Here is a 21,268-nt window from a genome sequence, read left to right as displayed (position 1 = left end):
ATGTATGGCAGCAAAGTCTGGTGTTTCAGTTTACATGAAGATGATATAATCAGCATCTATTACAACATTTTAATATATGGCACTTAAATATGAACTGTAGGTTGAAGTAAATTAGATTAATAGTATGTGGTGGCTTCAGTTTTGAAACAGAATGTTTAAATCCCTAATGAATCTTCAAATTTATATATTTATTCAATTAGCTATGTCTAAATATTTTTCTCTCCACTGGCTTCACAGTTCATATTGCAAGTTTTAATGTAGAAGTTATAATACAGTAATTATACCATGTGTTAATAGGTACATGGTAATTTATAAATACAAAAATTGATTTTAACAGGTCAGTCCTGAAGAAGTCACTTGGCTTAATTAACTGGTGAATTCAGTTAAGTAATGCATTTTATGAATTAAAAAAAACTAGATTAAGTTAATTAATTGTTTGAACATTTAAAAAGTATAGCCAGGCCGAGCGCAGTGGCTCACGCCTGTAATCCCAGCACCTTGGGAGGCTGAGGCAGGCAGATCGCGAGATCAGGAGATCAAGACCATCCTGGCCACCATGGTGAAACCCTGTCTCTACTAAAAATACAAAAATTAGCTGGGCGCAGTGGTGCGTGCCTATAGTCTCAGCTACCTGGGAGGCTGAGGCAGGAGAATGGTTGAACCCAGGAGGTGGAGGTTGTAGTGAGCTGAGATCACGCCACTGTACTCCAGCCTGGCGATAGCGAGATTCCATCTCAAAAAAAAAAAAAAAAAAAAAAGTATAGCCTATGTGGGGAAGATTTTGGACATTAAAAATGAGAATTATAGGAGTGAAATTTTTATCTAGCAAAGGGAAGCACAATTCTGAATCCACATGTCTGTGTTTTCATTTTTGTGCTCCTTGTATTTTGGCCTATTACCCTTCAATTAATTCTTATTACCTGATTTGAGAGAAATTGTGTTTTTGCCCTGCCTACTTGAAGTTAAGACATTAATTTGAAATTAGATGAAAAGGAAATGAAGACTGTTTATTATTTTGTCTGACTTCCAAAGACAGTTATTTATTTATTTTTTTTGAGACAGAGTCTCACTCTCTCACCAGGTTGGAGTGTAGTGGCCGATCTTCGCTCACTGCAACCTCTGACTTTCTGGTTCAAGTGATTCTCCCACCTCAGCCTCCTGAGTAGCTGGGATTACAGGCATGCACCACCACGCCCAACTAATTTTTGTATTTTTAGTAGACACAGGGTTTCACCATGTTGACCAGGATGGTCTTGATCTCACGACCTCATCATCCGCCCTCCTTGGCCTCCCAAAGTGCTGGGATTACAGGCGTGAGCCACCACGCCTGGCCAAGACAGTTATTTCTGTATTACAAAATCAGAAGTTGCCAGGCATGGTGGCTCACGCCTAAAATCCCAGCACTTTGCGAGGCTGAGGTGGGAGGATTGCTTGAGCTCAGGAGTTCAAGACCAGCTTGGGCAACATGGCAAAACCCCATCTCTACAAAAAAATTAAAAAATTAGCTGGGCGTGGTGGTGTGTATCTGTAGTCCCAGCTACTTGGGAGGCTAGGTGGGAGAATAGCTTGAGCCCAGCGGGCGGAGGTTGTAGTGAGCCAAGACTGAGCCACTGCACTCCAGCCTGGGTGACAAAGCTGGACCCTGTCTCAACAACAACAAAGAAAATCGGAAGGTATAAAAATTAGAAGATTTAAAAAATTTTTTCAGCCAAAATATTTTAGCATATTTAATTAGGCGACATTTCCAACAACTACCACATTGAACATCTGTTGTACTTATCAGTCTTTATATGATCCATAATTCCATTCTAAATAAGTGACTCAGCGCCACCATCTAGTGCAGAGGCCAGAGCTTGTGCCAGCTCATTGGAAATCAAAGGAGAAAATACTGACATGACATGATTAGAAAATGTTCACATGAAAGGTGGGGCCTGTCTTTTGGTTTGCTGATTCAAAGTATTTATTTACTAATAAAGTAAATAAGGAGAGCTTTCTCTGTAAATACGTATGAATAGAAATGGTTTTCTGCCATGTTTGTGAGGCTTTCTATTAATATATGTGTACTTGAGTAAGTTTCTATAATTAAACCTAACCACAATCAAAGACTGCGATTATTATTCAGTTCTATTTTCACAGCAGACCAAATTAAACCTCTATGTCAGACTTGTAGTGACTCTCACAGCAACAGGCCCAGAATGCAGGCTTTTTATTGCGCTTGGGAATCTTTGCAAATCTGAAGCATTTTTTCCATGGTGAGTGGACATGAAGTCTGGGAAGAGGTACTTCGCCTCTGCCCATAGGTGGGGTGAATCATTGCCTGTACAGGGTGAAATGGAGAATATCTTCAGCACCCTTCCTTTCAACCAATTTGTCTGTCTGTCTTCCCGTGCTGGGATCTGAGGTTTCTCGCATTAAGGAGCTCTTCAGGAGTTAAAGCATTGCTATCTGCTGTGCCCAAATCATAAACAAAGGTTCATTAATTGATTAAACCATTGTCATCCAAAGTCATGTGGGGAGTGCAGGCTCTGAAGGGAACAAGACATAGGGGAGAGAAGAAGAGTTGGGCCTAGGATGGGCCATGGCGTAGGACCACTGGTCAGTAAGGGGACAGACTAAAGCACTGAGTTTTTAGGGGCGCGATGTCACTGCAGAGGGTGGAGGAGCACCCAAAGAAAGCGTCATGTTGTCAACGAAGTTTTGCCACATGTGCATCTTGTACCAAGGCTCTGTGCTAGGTATGGGAACACAGAGATGAGGAGGACCTGGTCCCAGCCCGAGGAACTTACATCCAGCAGGGAAAGTAGATGCAGAGGGTACTGGGATGGCACAACCTGATGCCCCAGGTGTGGGAGACACAGAGGGCAGCCGCCACCCACTGGTGAGGGCTTATTTATACATTTGCCTCAGATTTATGAGTTGAAAGGGGCTCCCCTTACGAGGCTGCTCTGTGGTATCACATTTTCAGATGCCGGATAGAGTGTGGAGGGGGCGTGTTATGGTACCATGCTGCTGCCAGGTGCTCCCCCTTGAAAAAGGAGTTTAACCAACTCTTGTAAGCATCTGTCTGAACACAATTAGTATGAAGAGGCTCTAACTTTATAGTCTGGCTTCATTTTTTTAATTAGTTCTGGGCCCTGGACTATTCAATTTCTCTGAGGCTTAGTTTCCTTATTTGTTCAATGTGGAGAATGATTTTCCAATTTTCCCCACTAGGTAGTTGGAAGAGGTAAATGGAATAAATACTGTATATGGAAACTCCTGGTGCATAGTAGATAGTCCAGGGCTATCAGTCCTGTTCACTCCATGCCCCGCCCCCAGTGCTGACTAATGACCTGGGCTGGTCTGGACACCCACCTAATGTGGGACCCGCTGACACGGAGGGAGGTGGATGATTCATCTCTCTCTTAAAGCCTCTTGCTCCGTGTGAAAGGGAAGCTATTTAAATGCATCATTTAAGAGAGGCCATGCATCAGGCTATTTAGATTCTTCTGAATTTGGATTCAGTTCGCTACACAGCTTTTTTTTGGTTTGCTGTCTAGATAATTTAACTTTCATAATTTGGATCAGAGCACAACTTGGAACTTCTTATTCACAATATATTATCCTTATTCTCAGCAGCAGCGTGATTTCACGTTCAGATTGGCAAATGTAAAAGGACAGTTCACTGAGCAAATATATTAATATGGAGCTTTATGTTTATGTAATGACGTTGGACTTTGTGTGCTCTGCAGAATGTACAGGGGTAATTAGATATTTCAGATACGTGTCTAGACAGGGCAGAGCTTCAGGAGCACTTGCTCAACCCTGGGAAATGCTGCAAGTCACCCGTTTGTGACCAGGGAAAGCTCTCTGTGGTTAACAAGTTAAATGTGCAGTTAACTGTATCACACTAGATTTATAGCCAAGAGGAAAATGAGATCTGATGAAATTTGTCAGGACTGACCATTTGTAGAACGAGACGAGGCCTAACTTTGCCCAGTGTGGCCTGATTTGAGGGTGCTCAAAGTGGTATCTTTCAAATATCTTTCTACCATCCAGCTGTGGGGCTTGGATTCCATTCTTAGAATCACCTCTTCAGGTTAAGTCATGCTGATTCAACAAGGCTCCTGTAAAATGTGTTTGTTCCTTGAGAGAGTTGTACATTGACCTAGATTGCTTAGACTCAGGGACAGTAGTGAGGAAGCACACCTCAGGATGTGATGTGAGGGCAACAGGAAACGAGTAAACGTTTGAAACAGAGTTTGCTTCCCGAAGAGGGTGTGCACAGGTGGAGAGGGCTGAGGGGCAGCCTGAGGAACAAGAGAAAAACTGACTAATGGGGCACGTGCCCCTGTGCGTGGAGCATGGGATGAACCTGGCTTAACTTCAGCCCTGCGCTTTACAAGACTCATGTGGCGCCCTGACGGGGCTTATTTTAACCAAACGTAAAAGTATCTAGAAGCCAGCCCCTTTCTGGTTACTTTGTGGTTACCACATACAGTACTTTCTGATGCTGAAGACTTATTAGTGTCAGCCTTGAAGTATAAACCTTCCGACGGCAATGACAGAGAATCACATGCCAACCTTCCCCTCTTGGGTGCCCTCTCCCAGCATCTCACAGCCTCTGTGGCACCCCCTCCACGGCCCCATGAATCTACAAGAGTACACATGACGGCTTACTCCTTGTGAATTGTTAGTTGTGAGATCGTCCATAAAGCTCCGTGCCGGGTATCTGAGAGAGATCTTCAAAAGTTGGAAAGTACAGGCTTCAGCGTACAGCTGCTGAGAGGCCATCTGGCTGCTGCTGCTGCTGCCAGCTTCCAGACGGAAGCTGCGATTTGCTATTGGTGTTCCAGCATCGATCGAACTCCTGCCTCGTCTGCATCAGGCATGGTCCTTGCAGCTTCACGCAGGTATTTAATACTATTGCAAATTGTTACTTGTTAGTGTTCCTCCCAACCAGTTGTTTGGAGTCAGCTAGTTGTTAGTATTTCTACTCTACTGATTAGAAATCTGAGACTTTGAAAGGTTAAGTCATTTGCCCAATACCAAACAGCTGGGGAGTGAGAGCGCTGGAGTCTAAACTGAGAAATGTCAGCCTCTCCCCGCTACTCTCTGCTGTTGGTAAGGGTATTTCCTCTCCCTCTGGGGCTTTCTGTTGCTTTCAGAGAGAGAGTGTGTAAGCTTAAGGAACACTTAACTTGAGAGGCTTTCCCAAATGGAGTAGAAAATGCCACGAGGAAGCTGGGGATGCGTCTAATATGTGAAGGAATGTCACACGTGCATAGCTCACCTTGCACGTCATTTTGATTCCTCGGTGGCTTTTAGGGTCTTCTCCTGCCTCACTCCTTTTAGCCCCCTGGCCTGGTCTTACACTCTGCCCGTCCAGAATGAAAGCAGGCCTCCTACGTCTTTGCAGTGGACATGCCTTGGCACTGAACAACATGCCGTGACCTCTTTTATACCCCATACTTGTCATTCTTTCTGTTTATCTCGACACTCCAACCTAAGCCGTGACTTTGGCTTTCTCCCCCGGGCTCCAATTCATATTCTCCCTCTAGTGGTGCTGACTCTGGCTGCCCTGGGCAAATTCTAGGCCTCCAAAGGATTTTTCTCCTTTGACTCTGTCTTCTTGGACAGTACTCTGCTGCTCTGGTCCCAGTTACGCCAGTAGAAACCAGCTATTAAGCCACGAGCCCCAAGGATTCTGAAGCATCACTTTGCTTCCTATCTCCTATGGCGTTGACAGTACTGGCCATCACCCTGAACCTGCACCCAGCCAGCGCCAGCATGTGAGCGTTGTTGACAGTCTGCAGAGGCTGGTTGGAGCTGCTGACCCTGTGCTTCCAGGCCCTCTCTGTTTGGTTCGAGTTGCCCCCTTCAGAGTCCTGCCCAGCCGCGACTTGGAAGCTGTTGCTTATTGCGAATGTCTTTGTGTGGAGCAGCGGGGCCTGAGGCAAAAGTGTATATGCTGCCGCTTCATTAGCGAAAGCATCACCAGAGAAGCAGAAGTGGGGAACAAGAGAAGTGAAGCAAAGAGAGCGAGTAAGTATAAGAGCTGTGTCACTGACCTGACTACTGCTTGCTAGCAAGTACAGCTGATTGTTTGATCTTGTGGGATATATTCAGAGAAATGTCATGTGGGTGACTGCATTTCAGGGAGTCCTTCTGGGGGGAAAGTAAGTCCTTCACTGCCTACCCTCTCCCCTTGGTCAAAGTCTGCCCCAAGGGGCATGAATTATCTTGTGCTTGTGGTTTTTACAAGCCTAGAAGTGGCCAGCTGATCATCCCACACCTTATTAGCAACTCACACCTCATCAGCAATAGACAAGAAATCCTGGGAAGGAGCCAAGAGGGGCTTGATGTGCCCATGGGTGACTTGAGGGGCTATGGCAGTGGTATCAGAAGTGACATCCAGGTCTACACCTGTGAGAACAGCACAGGCCATGTTAGATCTGCTCAGCCCAGCGGCAGGCAAGTGCTCAGCCCAGCAGCAGGCAAGTGCACAGGTCTGGGTGATGGGTAATCTGAATCCAGTCATGTTGAGCAGTGTAATGTCAGTGAAGCTTGGCTGTTTGACTCGTGTATGCTGCTGAAAAACTTCTTGGCCATGTAAGGAAATACTCGGTTTTCCAGTTCCCGGGGGTTGAACATCTTTTTGAGGGGTCTCTCTTATATGGGTGGGGACTAGCTGAGTGTTCTCTCTGATTGGGGTGAGGTAGCAGGGTCCAGATAGTACTACACTAGTGAGATGCTTCTCACAATAAGAGGCAGAGGAGCTGCTGGTGATCTTCGCACTGATCATGTATTAAGGGCCCATGTCTCTGGAAAGCAGAAGTACTGGTAGTCAGAACCTGAAGCCTTGTCTGACTGTATTCATCTATTTTCACACTGCTGTAAAAATACTACCTGAGACGGGGTAATTTATAAAGAAAAGATGTTTAATTGACTCCCAGTTCCGAATGATTGGGGAGGCCTTAGGAAACTTAGGATCATGGCGGAAGGCAGAGGGGAAGCAAGGCACATCTTACATGGCAGCAGGCAAGAGAGAGAGCACACGGGGGAAACTGTCACTTTTAAAACCATCAGATCTCACTCACAAGATCTCACTCACAAGAACTTTCTCACTCACAAGAACAGCGTGGGGGAAACTGCCCCTGTGTTCCAATCACCTCCCACTAGATCCCTCCCTCAACACATGAGGATTACAATTTGAGATAAGATTTGGGTGGGGACACAGAGCCAAACCATATCACTGACCTATGCGCAGGCCGTGCGAGGCCAGGTATTACCTTCCAGTCCATGCCACATCTCCACCTTGTTTCAGCACCAGTACAAGGTGGAGGGTGTTAGATACACTCCCCTGACCTGACCTTAAACCCTGTTTGGGAAGATTCTTTACAGACCACAGAAACTCCATCTTCAGGCCAGCCCAACACAGAAGATACGTGTTGAAGATCCCAGAGACAGAGTTCTGAGGATACCTTCTCTACAGTTGTGAAGTTTAGATGATATCAAGCAAAGTATTTAAAGTTCTAGAGACCCCTGTGGGCATACATAAGTTCTTTAGGTTTCATTTATACCAGATTTCTCCAATGTGACTCATCTATCAGCTGATTTCCTGCAAGAGGGTGAGGGTTAATCTGGATCCATTGGAGGTTCGGGTATTTAAATAGCTAATGGCCTTCTTGACTGGTGACCCCATCACAACCTTCCTTGACCCAACTTATCTCTACACGGTAAAAATAGGCATCATCACACTGAGAGTACAGAAGGCCTTCACCCATGCAAATGATACTCATAACTAATAATGGCCAATAAATAGTCTTGCAAAGCAGTGGGAGCTCGCTGCTGTAAAGTAACAGACTGGATCTACATCCTGGGGTAGGGGGTGGAGGAGATTCCAGTTCCCTTGGACCATGAGAACTACTCAATCAGGGGCCTCTTTTTAGGCACTTTATGCAAATCTGTGCACCTCATCTCCTGGCCAGGCTTTTTTAGCTGGGAGTTCGGGGCAGGGGTGCCAGGCCCCCTCCAGCTGTAGATAGAGCTGGGCCCCAGACTTGTTTAGGGAAAGGAAGTGATAGACATGTGATAACAGGGCCATTCCGGCAACTTGCTCAGAACAAAGGGCATCTGATCCAAGTGGACTTGCTGTCTCTACTGCTAGAAAACAGCTACTGTTGGCAATCCTCAAATGATAATTGTCCCGCAAAATGAAAACATAAGAGTCCCTTTTCACCAGTCACCCTGTTAGAAAGCACAGTTAGAAAGCACAGTCACCCTGTTAGAAAGCACAGTTAGAAAGCACAGTCACCCTGTTAGAAAGCACAGTCTGGCTCTCCTGCCAAGCACCTCCACACTCTTCTGCTTATGTCCCCAGCAAGCCACGTTTCTAGCCCTTTTTCAAATAATAGGACTTGAGAATCCTACCTCTAGCTTCTAGCTCCCTCGATCCATGCTCATCCCTAACTTACACACAGGGGTCTCGCTGGCAGCCCACCTCTCTCATTCTGGTACATAGAAACAGAAAGCCTGGATCCTTGAAGCCTGGGCACCTGGGCCACACAATAAGAGCCATCACAGACTGCCCAGGGCCACAACAGCCTCTCAACCAGGCAAACCCATAAGGCAAGCCCTGCCTCACCCAGCTGTTTGGGGAAGATGGGTAGCCTAGGCATGGGTAGGGTCTGATTCGGCACAGTGACTTTGCCATGCCAGGCCCCACATAAAAAGGGCTTCCCACACCACCACAGCGTTCATGACCTCGCTTCAGAGCTGTTTGCCTTGACCTACTTCACACTCAGTATTATTCTGTCCACTAAGCCTCCTGGCTGCTGACCTGGGGGCTGACTCACTTTCCTGTTTACAGCCTTGCCTCAACCCTCACTCTTGATGGTGGTTTACATAGTTTCTCTGGCAATGATATTTGCTTCCTTTTTGACTAGAGTTCAGATTCTCTTCTGGCCAGACAGCCTCTGACTATTCTGGTGAAAAATATGCCAGATTGTCCCTGGCCCCCAGGACCCTTTGTCCTTGGTATGGCCTCCTAAGAGCAGTCTACCTGCTGAACTTACCTTTATATGATTGGGGTAGCCCCAGTGTAAGAAAGGAAGGTGGGAGAATGGAATAGGGAGGGAAGGAGCTAGGAGAGGAAGGAAGAATAAGCCCTTTTCTCCTATGAATCCTTAGCACCGTTGATACAGACATTAAAATGAAAAAAAAAATTATTTTTCTCCATTGATTTTTAGATGTGTTTAATCCAAAAGAGCTATAGCAAGTGATGTGAGCCTATTGGGAGCATTCAGACTCGATAGTGCTGTTCTGTAGCCTAACTGGAGTGCCTTTATTTTTCTATGCATAGGTAGATATTTTCTGACAACTAGTTCTACATTTACATCTCAAATAACTCTTCAGTGAGTACCCAGATTTAATGAGATTGGTGAAGTTTGGAAACACTTTGATCATTAAAGCTTTAGTTGACTATAGAACTAGATTAAATGACAGGTTCTTTCTGATGGTTACTTACTTCATAGTGATTGTAGTTCAAATATGTGATAGATTTATTTTGGAATCCCTGCTCTGTTGATACCTTCTTGTTTGGGAAATCACCTTACCCACAGCCCTGCCAAAACCTTGGGCTTGGATGGTTGTGTTTCTGCCATGTGACCCTCAGTTCAGATATTTGGACCAGTGGTGGACACTTGAACCTGACACAGGCAGTCCATCAACCTGGCCAGTGACCAACCAGGTTATCTTGCTTGAAAATTTAAGCAAAAGAATATAGAGAGCTAAAGGACATAGTCAGTTGTTGGTGGGTGTGGTACTCTTACGGAGTCAGTTCATAATACATAGGCAAGCTGAGGTTGTGAAAAAGCAGAAACCATTAATAAGCAGAGAAAGCGGGTTTGCAGAGAGGAGGATGCATCAGGCAGGCAGTGAGTTAAGAGATGACATGGACCAAGAAAGACGGGGCACATGACTTTGGTTCCCGGTGGCTTCTCAGCTCTCGACTCCGAAAGGCCAGTCTATACTCTTACTTCCTGCTTCTGTTGTCCATGAAATGACTTCTTTGATCTTACAGCAAACCTCAACCCTACCACCTCTTGTTTTTGACATAAGGGTTTCTGTTCCTTGTAGCCAAAAATCCTTGACTAAAATAAACTACTACTGAGGTGTTGCCAGCAGTGGTTGCAACAGAGAGCTATAAACTTATATCTTCGTCATTAAGCAAATGGTGGAATGTTTTTTAGTTGCTTCTTTGGAAGTAGAACTCGATGTCATTAAAATCTGTGTACATCCATATTTTCCTTGTTAATCATTTAGAACATTCTAGCTTTCCACCCTTTTCTCACTTGTGATAATGGTATTGGTTTCGTAGGGTGGGTCTTCAGGAATGCTGTTTGGGGGAAATAAAAAACACCCGAAGTAAGCTTACATCAAAGGACAAGATTGCTTCTGCTGGTTTATAATGGGTAGACTTTCTGATTGTCTGCATCAGGGACATAATCTTGATTGCCTTGTCAACAAAATCCATTGCCCAATTAACTGGAGATTTTTATGGCTGGAGAAACTCCGGATATATAGCATAGGAGGTGGGGCAGGGATGAGAGTGAGATAATCCACAGTCTGTGTTCCATCTCCAGCAATTACAAGTTGCATTCCTCATCAAATTTAGCTTCTACACCAAACTGGCATTTATCTGGGTGGAGATGTGTAAACAGTGGGCATCCTGGGAATGGAGCTGTGGCTGGGTTTTTTTTTTTTTTAATGAGCTCAAAGAGAGGGCACTATGTATGTTTGCATAAAACATACACTGTATACATTTGCATAAAACATACATACAAAAGCTAATCTGGGTAATAAAGTCCCAAGTTAAGTAAAAAAGTTTCTATATCTGATAGAATGGACAGAAAAATGAGCAGCAGTTGGGAAAAGGACACTTGGAGGGTGGTAGAGGGAGAACTCATTTACAGCGAGTGGCAGTGTAGCCACGTGGCTAGACACTTAGGCTCTGGACCCAGACTACCTGGATTCAAATTTCAAGTCCACCATTTAGAAGCTATATGACCTTGGAGAGGTTACTTAATTTCTTGGTGCCTCAGTTTCTTCATCTACAAAGTGGAAATAACAATAGTATCTACCTCATAGGTTTGTTGCAAAGATTAAAGGAATCAATACATGTAATATGCCTAGAGCAGAGTCTAGTCTGCTTAGTGAATGCTACCTACTTCTTATTATTCTGTAAGACATAACCTAGTGGCCCAACCAGATCAGCAGGATGCAGCAGAACTAACACCGCATGTGTATTCTATTCTTTTCCCGATGAAAATCCAATAGATTTACTCTTTTACCATGAAATGTGTGTGTATTGGCTGAAACAAGAAAGAAGATTCATTAAAGAGCTACTAAAATGAAGGTGGGAAGAGAGGGGCTTTCATATACAGAGTGAGAAGAGGTTGGGTTCTGGCCTGGAAAAATGAAGACTGAGATGCACTATGTTGAGTTTTATGAAGGATAGGAATAGTATGAATAATAACTTGTTTATGGAATACTGGGAAATTAGAGCTGGCATGAAAGATGAATACTTTGAGGTGAATACTTGAACAGATGGTTACTTGACAGTGCCTGCACAGTGAGTGGTTCAGTCATGGTGCTTATTAGCTCAGAATTTTTGAGAGCAATCTGGAAAAAGGCTGTGGGTTAGATGGTTCCTTAACTATTGAAGGTAGTTGGGGATGTTTGTGATGGAGCCGTAGTTTACTTCAGTTCAGTATTTGTAAATAAATTATATTAATATAATACCTTAAAAAACGGTTTAAGCACTCTAATCATTCAGTTCTCATGATAGTCATTTACTGAGCTTTGACTGTGGGAAAGACTCTGCTGGGAATCAAAAGATGGGAAAGATGGGTCGTGCTGAAGTTTCCAGTCTGTATCGCCACCCAGAAGCACTGTCATTAAATTAATTTGACGGCGTAATGTGTTTCATTTGCTTTTACTTATATTTTGAGGCCAGAGAATGTTTAGTTATTTTATAAGAGTTCAGGATTGATATTGTGAAGGAGCTGAATAAATAAAAGTTCTCTTCTTGCTATTATTTTGTTTTCATATCTCTACCCAGGCTACACTGTAAAGTCAGTAGAAAAGTTTACTTTAAAATTTATTTTTAGTTTTAGAGTAGTTGTTCATAAAAAGCAATGTTAGAGTTAGAATTTAATGTAGAGATTATCTTCTAAAGTTCCTTATTTTACAGATAAAGGAGATGGGCCCCTGAGAACTCAGGTGACATGCTCAAGGCAGCAAAGCTTGGATGGAAGCCCAGGTTCTAGTCTTCTGTGTTTTCTTTCCTATCCAGCTGCTTCCCCCAGGAGGATCAGGGTAATTGTAGTCCAGATTATTTCTGTGTACACACAAGCTGTAATGTGTAATGTTTTATCCCATAGTACCCAGAAGCAATTTACCATGAAGCCCGTAAAGATTCAGCTCAGGGCCTCACTTATAGGAGCTTTGGGGTGGGAAGGAGGAAGCCAGTTTGCAATCAGCAAACATTTCTGTAAGCATGTCTGGTCAATGACCTAAAGAGATACTGTAAGAAATGGACTCAGCCCTCCCCAAGATCCTAGTAATTTGTTGTTATCTTTTTCACATACTAAAATAAAAGAAATTCACTTTTGTACCTAATTTTGAATTTGTAATTTTGTATTTTTTTTTTTTAAGAAATGCCCTTCTCTTGCTCCAAGATTATATACATTTCTGGCTCCATGAAACATGGGTCAGCTTCTGATGTCCAAACATACTATCACTTGGGAATTTCATTTAAATATTCTAAATTTTATTTCTAAGTGCATTTTTATTAAAAAATTTGGGCTGGGCATGGTGGCTTACACCTATAATCTTAACAATTTGGGAGGCCGAGGTGGATGGATTACCTGAGGTCAGGAGTTCAAGACCAGCCTGACCAATATGCTAAAACTCTGTCTCCACTAAAAATAAAAAAAAAAATAAAAAAAAAATATATATATATACACATATTTATATTTATGTATGCCAGGTGTGGTGGTGGGTGCCTGTAATCCCAGCTACTGGGGAGGCTGAGATGCGAGACTCGCTTGAACCCAGGAAGCAGAGGTTGCAGTGAGCCACGATTGAGCCACTGTACTCCAGCCTGGGTGACAGAACAAGACTCCATCTCAAAAAAAAAATACATTTAAATTACTTTTATTTTTATATTTAATTTTAACTTTTGTTATAGTAATAAAGAAAAAGTTGTGTTAAAATGTTTTAAATAAAAATGGCAATCCCTCGCCTCAGCCTTCCCTACCCCTTGATATTTTCTCCAGTTAACTACTTTTAAATCTTTTATGTTTTTCTGAATTTTACCTCTATATTATTTATTAATGACTTACTTTCTTAATTGATTAGTTTTAGACATTATGTATTGGGTTGCTATAATGGTAGGCAATAATTTAACTAATAAAGTGCAAACACCCCTTGTTTCTCCTCACATTTCCCCAAAATAGTTAAGTCACAATTTTTGCTTACTTTAGTCATCAGTATTTATATTATCATTGACTGTGTAAATATTGTTCACATCAGAAGCAATTATTAGCCTATGGCATCCTTTCTCATGTAACTTTTTGTTTGTCCTAGACTTTAATAATTATCTTAGTTTCTTCTGCCTAATTTTCTGTGTATATGTCACTGCTTTTCCTTTTTTTTTGGTAAAACTTTTTGTTTTCCCCAGAGTTCACAATTGCTTTGATTTTCCTTTTGCTTCATTTTCTGTGTATTTAGCCAAATATATCATCAGAACTGCCAAACATCTATCATATCAATATTACTTTTGGAAATGCTTAAGCATATTGGATAATCTACCAATCCTCCCTCCTACCCTTTTTTCCCTAGAGACCTCCTCCTGCTCTAATATGGACTGATTTTTTTCTAGTGTCTAAAAATTACATCATAATAAGGCTTTGATGAGGATGTTTGGTAAGGATGACACTCAGCGGGCTCTTTCTAAATCCTAGGGAATTGTCTACACATTATAAGTAATTTCACATAAGCCAAGTTTGAAAGTGTGTTTTAGGTGTCTAATGTCATAGAAGGACTTCCTTCATTTTCTCCTTGACTAGGTTTATATAGTAGAGTGAAGAGAATGCTCCTGATTCTGGATAAAGATGGATAAAGTACTATATCTGGATGCCTGAAATGCCTAGTGACTAAAAGTAGAATTTGCTAATATATAATTCTAATCCTATTTCTTGACATATATATTAACCTTAGGATCAGTCACCTGAATTTTGAATTCCAAAAAATTACTAAGAATATATTCCCAGACAATTTCTTATTATCCTCATGCTCATAGTGACACTTGCTGCTATAAAAACTAGTTTTAATATAGGTAAGTTAAATATAATTTTAAACAATATTTTTTAAACATGGCACAAAATTGTTTTACATACTAGTATTTATTAGTTGTATTAGAAGCTTTACGTAATAGTGGAGAATTAACTATACTAGTTTCAATAATAGCTTTTTATTTCAGTACTTTACATATGCAGAATATTTAGTTATTTTTTACTGTGTACTTTCAGAGTAGGCCAATAGCGTTATTTTACTTTGCTGAAGTAGAAATTAAAGTCATTGAAATTCATGATTAAGTTTTCTTATGGGAACTTCTTGTTCTCAGATAATTCATCCCCCTGTAAAGGAGGATTAGTCTTTTCCTAGATAATCCACATGTAAACCATGGAAGACAGATTTTTTGGGAAGTAGACAATTTTTTTTTCAGTGTGTTTCACTATATTTTAATCTTATTCCTTTTTGAGATTGATGCAACTCAAATGTCATGCTATTCAGCTGAAGTCTTGTAGAACATGGCTGTCTACTTTCATCTGGTTTTTAAAAATTTACTTCCTGAGAATATTGCTGGAAGAAAAAAATGTTTTTAAATATTTACAGTCTTGGTTGAAACACTCATCCCTGGTAACCTTTACAAGCAGAGATTAAATATGTATGATCAAATCATTCTCCCCAAATGCACCGCCTCTGGAATGCCCCTGGCCTCTGCCTAGACCTGTAGCTTTGAAGCAACGACACATCTCAGGATGCACCACCCTTCATCCTTCCTTTTCTGCCTTCAGCAGTATTGTCCACTGAGAGTTGTGGACAGACAAGGGAGGGCTGAATCCCCAGGGGTAGGGGTAGTCTGCCTTGTATGCCAATTTTTTCCCCAGTTAAGGAATTGGGTGGTGGTGGGGTTCATGCTGAGGGATGGGTGGGGTCAGAGAAACACCACCCAAAGATTTTGCCAGGATTATGACATTTCCCCTACAGTTTTGGATACTTTACACAGAATTATTTTTCTATTTTTATGTGTTGTATAAGGGGTTACTTGCATTTATATTGTATAACTGGATGCCTCCCAAAAATATATGTGTTTACTCAGTCAATTGACTATGTAAACTTTTGGTTTATTTCATCAGTTACAGTCCACATCGCGTCTCTCTGAAGAACAGTTAAAGTGTCTTCTGGATGAATGCATAGTTAAACAAAAATCCATCATTAAACTTTCTTCAGAAAGAGAAAATGAAGACATTGAGGATGTAATACCTATGTTCCCCCAGCTTTCCAGGTCCATCATCTCTAAATTACTAAATGAATCAGGAACAAAGGTCCAGAAAACTGAGGCAGAAGATGCAGATATGCTTGAGAGTGCAGAACGTGAGGCTTCTAAAGGCTACTATCTCACTAAAGCTTTGACTGGACATCGCATGTCAGAAGCTCTTGTCACTGAAGTAGAGAATATGAAATGCCTTCAATTTTCCAAGAATGATATTATTAGTGACACAAAAGACTATTTTATGTCAAAGACTCTTGGCATTGGGAGACTGAAAAGGCCCTCCTTCTTGGATGATCCACTGTATGGTATCACTGTGAGCCTTTCATCAGAAGACCAACATCTGAAACTCAATTCTCCAGAGAAAACAAAAGCAGGTGAGGCTTGGTGAACATGTGTTTTGCTAAATAAGTCTCAAAAGCACCTCAATATAAAGGTATTATTGTTTAAATTAGAGTAGGATAAGAAGGTATGTCTGTAAGTCACAGGTAGCATCAGTAAGAGCATGCAAACATAAAACCTATTTCCCAATGGTCTTATGAAATCATATAATTTTCATATAAGGGGTAAGGAAAGGATCCAGTTTCAGCTTTCTACTTATGGCTAGCCAATTTTCCCAGCACCGTTTATTAAATAGGGAATCCTTTCCCCATTTCTTGTTTTTGTCAGGTTTGTCAAAGATCAGATGGCTGTGGATGTGTAGTATTATTTCTGAGGGCTCTGTTCTGTTCCATTGGTCTATATCTCTGTTTTGGTACCAGTACCATGCTGTTTTGGTTACTGTAGCCTTGTAGTATAGTTTAAAGTCAGGTAGCGTGATGCCTCCAGCTTTGTTCTTTTGGCTTAGGATTGTCTTGGCAATGTGGGGTCTTTTTTGGTTCCATATGAACTTTAAAGCAGTTTTTTCCAATTCTTTGAAGAAAGTCATTGGTAGCTTAATGGGGGTGGCATTGAATCTATAAATTACCTTGGGCAGTATGGCCATTTTCACAATATTGATTCTTCCTATCCATGAGCATGGAATGTTCTTCCATTTGTTTGTGTCCTCTTTTATTTCACTGAGCAGTGGTTTATCGTTCTCCTTGAAGAGGTCCTTTACATCCCTTGTAAGTTGGATTCCTAGGTATTTTATTCTCTTTGAAGCAATTGTGAATGGAAGTTCATTCCTGATTTGGCTCTCTGTTTGTCTGTTACTGGTGTATAAGAATGCTTGTGATTTTTGCACATTGGTTTTGTATCCTGAGACTTTGCTGAAGTTTCTTATCAGCTTAAGGAGATTTTGGGCAGAGACGATGGGGTTTTCTAAACATACAATCATGTCATCTGCAAAGAGGGACAATTTGACTTCTTCTTTTCCTAATTGAATACCCTTTATTTCTTTCTCTTGCCTGATTGCCCTAGCCAGAACTTCCAAACTATGTTGAATAGGAATGGTGAGAGAAGACATCCCTGCCTTGTGCCAGTTTTCAAAGGGAATGCTTCCAATTTTTGCCCATTCAGTATGATATTGGCTGTGGGTTTGTCATAAATAGCTCTTATTATTTTGAGATACGTTCCATCAATACCGAATTTATTGAGCATTTTTAGCATGAAGGGCTGTTGAATTTTGTCAAAGGCCTTTTCTGCATCTATTGACATAATCATGTGGTTTTTGTTTTTGGTTCTGTTTATATGCTGGATTACATTTATTGATTTGCATATGTTGAACCAGCCTTGCATCCCAGGGATGAAGCCTACTTGATCATGGTGGATAAGCTTTTTGATGTGCTGCTGGATTTGGTTTGCCAGTATTTTATTGAGGATTTTTGCATCGATGTTCATCAGGGATATTGGTCTAAAATGCTCTTTTTTTGTGTGTGTGTCTCTACCAGGCTTTGGTATCAGGATGATGTTGGCCTCATAAAATGAGTTAGGGAGGATTCCCTCTTTTTCTATTGATTGGAAGAGAGTCAGAAGGAATGGTATCAGCTCCTCCTTGTACCTCTGGTAGAATTTGGCTGTGAATCCGTCTGGTCCTGGACTTTTTTTGGTTGGTAGGCTATTAAATATTGCCTCAATTTCAGAGCCTGCTGTTGGTCTATTCAGGGATTCAACTTCTTCCTGGTTTAGTCTTGGGAGAGTGTAAGTGTCCAGGAAATTATCCATTTCTTCTAGGTTTTCTAGTTTATTTGCGTAGAGGTGTTTATAGTATTCTCTGATGGTAGTTTGTATTTCTGTGGGGTCGGTGGTGATATCCCCTTTATCATTTTTTATTGTATCTATTTGATTCTTCTCTCTTTTCTTCTTTATTAGTCTTGCTAGCAGTCTGTCAATTTTGTTGGTCTTTTCAAAAAACCAGCTCCTAGATTCATTGATATTTTGGAGGGTTTTTTGTCTCTCTCCTTCAGTTCTGCTCTGATCTTAGTTATTTCTTGCCTTCTGCTAGCTTTCGAATGTGTTTGCTCTTGCTTTTAAGCTCTTGCTCTTCTCTAGTTCTTTTAATTGTGATGTTAGAGTGTCCATTTTAGATCTTTCCTGCTTTCTGTTGTGGGCATTTAGTGCTATAAATTTTCCTCTACACACTGCTTTAAATGTGTCCCAGAGATTCTGGTATGTCATATCCTTGTTCTCATTGGTTTCAAAGAACATCTTTATTTCTGCCTTCATTTCATTATGTACCCAGTAGTCATTCAGGAGCAGGTTATTCAGTTTCCATGTAGTTGAGCGGTTTTGATTGAGTTTCTTAGTCCTAAGTTCTAGTTTGATTGCACTGTGGTCTGAGAGACAGTTTGTTATAATTTCTGTACTTTTACATTTGCTGAGGAGTGCTTTACTTCCAACTATGTGGTCAATTTTGGAATAAGTGCGATGTGGTGCTGAGAAGAATGTATATTCTGTTGATTTGCGGTAGAGAGTTCTGTAGATATCTATTAGGTCTGCTTGGTGCAGAGTTGAGTTCAATTCCTGGATATCCTTGTTAACTTTCTGTCTCGTTGATCTGTCTAATGTTGACAGTGGGGTGTTAAAGTCTGCCATTATTATTGTATGGGAGTCTAAGTTTCTTTGTAAGTCTCTAAGGACTTGCTTGATGAATCTGGGTGTTCCTGTATTGGGTGCATATATATTTAGGATAGTTAGCTCTTCCTAATGAATTGATCCCTTCACCATTATGTAATGGCCTTCTTTGTCTCTTTTGATCTTTGATGGTTTAAAGTCTGTTTTATCAGAGACTAGGATTGCAACCCCTGCTTTTTTTTTGTTTTCCATTTGCTTGGTAAATCTTCCTCCATCCCTTTATTTTGAGCCTATGCGTGTCTCTGCATGTGAGATGGGTCTCCTGAATACAGTAAACTGATGGGTCTTGACTCTTTATCCAATTTGCCAGTCTGTGTCTTTTAATTGGACAATTTAGTCCATTTACATTTAAGGTTAATATTGTTATGTGTGAACTTGATCCTGTCATTATGATATTAGCTGGTTATTTTGCTCGTTAGTTGATGCAGTTTCTTCCTAGCATCGATGGTCTTTACATTTTGGCATGTTTTTGCAATGGGTGGTACCAGTTGTTTCTTTCCATGTTTAGTGCTTCCTTCAGGATCTCTTGTAGGGCAGGCCTGGTGCTGACAAAATCTCTAAGCATTTGCCAGTCTGTAAAGGATTTTATTTCTCCATCACTTATGAAACTTAGTTTGGCTGGATATGAAATTCTGGATTGAAAATTCTTTTCTTTAAGAATGTTGAATATTGGCCCCCACTCTCTTCTGGCTTGTAGAGTTTCTGCTGAGAGATCTGCTGTTAGTCTGATGGGCTTCCCTTTGTGGGTAACCCGACCTTTCTCTCTGGCTGCCCTTAACATTTTTTCCCTCATTTCAACTTTGGTGAATCTGACAATTATGTGTCTTGGAGTTGCTCTTCTCGAGGAGTATCCTTGTGGCATTCTCTGTATTTCCTGAATTTGAATGTTGGCCTGCCTTACTAGGTTGGGGAAGTTCTCCTGGATGATATCCTGCAGAGTGTTTTCCAACTTGGTTCCATTTTCTCCGTCACTTTCAGGCTCACCAATCAGACGTAGATTTGGTCTTTTCACATAATTCCATATTTCTTGGAGGCTTTGTTCATTTCTTTTTACTCTTTTTTCTCTACACTTCTCTCTCTTGCTTCATTTCATTCATTTGATCTTCAATCACTGATACTCTTTCTTCCAGTTGATCGAGTTGGTTACTGAACCTTGTGCATTTGTCACATAGTTCTTGTGTCATGGTTTTCGTCTTTATCAGTTCTTTTATGGTCTTCTCTGCATTGATTCTAGTTATCCATTCATCCATTCTTTTTTCAAGGTTTTTAGTTTCTTTGCACTGGGTACGTAGTTACTCCTTTAGCTCTGAGAAAGTTGATTGACTGAAGCCTTCTTCTCTCAACTCATCAAAGTCATTGTCCATCCAGCTTTGTTCCGTTGCTGGCGATGAGCTGCGTTCCTTTGGAGGGGGAGATGCGCTCTAATTTTTTGAATTTCCAGCTTTTCTGCACTGCTTTTTCCTCATCTTTGTGGTTTTATCTGCCTTTGGTCTTTGATGATGGTGACGTACTGATTGGGTTTTGGTGTGGGTGTCCTTTCTATTTGTTAGTTTTCCTTCTAACAGTCAGACCCTCAGCTGCAGAGTTTGATTGAGGTCCACTCCAGACCCTGTTTGCCTGGGTATCAGCAGCGGAGGCTGCAGAAGATAGAATATTGCTGAACAGCAAGTGTTGCTGTCTGATTCTTGCTCTGGAAGCTTTGTCTCAGAGGTGTACCCAGTTGTGTGAATTATGAGGTGTCGGTCTGCACCTAGTGGGGGGTATCACCCAGTTAGGATACTCAGGGATCAAGGACCCACTTGAGCAGGCAGTCTGTCCATTCTCAGATCTCAACATCCGTGCTGGGAGACCCACTGCTCTCTTCAAAGCTGTCAGACAGGGACATTTACATCTGCAGAGGTATCTGCTGCTTTTTGTTTAGCTATGCCCTGTCCCCAGAGGTGGAGTCTACAGAGGCAGGCAGGCCTCCTTGAGCTGCGGTGGGCTCCACCCAATTTGAGCTTCCTGGTGGCTTTGTTTACGTACTTAAGTCTCAGCAATGGTGGGCGCCCCTCCCTCAGCCTTGCTGAGGCCTTGCAGTTAGATCTCAGACTGCTGTGCTAGCAATGAGGGAGGCTCCGTGGGCGTGGGACCCTCCGGGCCAGGTGTGGGATATAATCTCCTGTTGTGCCGTTTGCTAAGACCCTTGGTAAAGCAGAGTATTAGGGTGGGAGTTACCCGATTTTCCAGGTGTTGTGTGTCTCATTTTCCCTTGGCTAGGAAAAGGAATTCCCTTCCCCGTTGTGCTTCCCAGGTGAGGCAATGCCTTGCCCTGCTTCAGCTCTCGCTGGTCGGGCTGCACCCACTGACCAGCATGGACTGTCCGACACGCCCCAGTGAGATGAACCTTATACAGAAGAAATCACCTGTCTTCTGTGTTGCTCACGCTGGGAGCTGGAGGCTGGAGCTCTTCCTATTTGGCCATCTTGGGCGCCTCCCCGACATAAAAGAATTTAAATGTATAACCAGTTTTCGAATAAAATACTGAAAATATGGTTCACATTTATTCTTTACATTACCAATGAAAGTAGGTAATTTTGCTTAAGAATTATGTAAGTCGCATATTCTATATAA

The 21,268-nt window shown here is 41.8% G+C and overlaps 1 protein-coding gene across 5 annotated transcripts in view; it reads left to right on the top strand.

Annotated features, from left to right (window-relative positions):
- Positions 1-21,268, top strand: part of FSIP1 (fibrous sheath interacting protein 1) — a 194,880-nt gene that overhangs the window by 156,915 nt on the left and 16,697 nt on the right. For 4 of the 5 annotated variants that reach the window (XM_065547750.2, XM_005559144.5, XM_065547751.2 and 1 more), the window contains one exon: positions 15,468-15,978. The exons of the other annotated variant lie outside the window; for it this stretch is intronic. In XM_065547750.2, the coding sequence (XP_065403822.1) occupies positions 15,468-15,978 (511 nt within the window). The remainder of the gene's footprint in view (positions 1-15,467; positions 15,979-21,268) is intronic. 5 annotated transcript variants of the gene reach the window in all.

The sequence above is a fragment of the Macaca fascicularis genome, chromosome 7 (genome assembly GCF_037993035.2).
Source record: "Macaca fascicularis isolate 582-1 chromosome 7, T2T-MFA8v1.1".
Classification (NCBI taxonomy): Eukaryota; Metazoa; Chordata; class Mammalia; order Primates; family Cercopithecidae; genus Macaca; species Macaca fascicularis.
The sequence above is the reverse complement of the archived record's forward strand: the minus strand, read 5'-3'. Positions and strand labels throughout refer to the sequence as shown.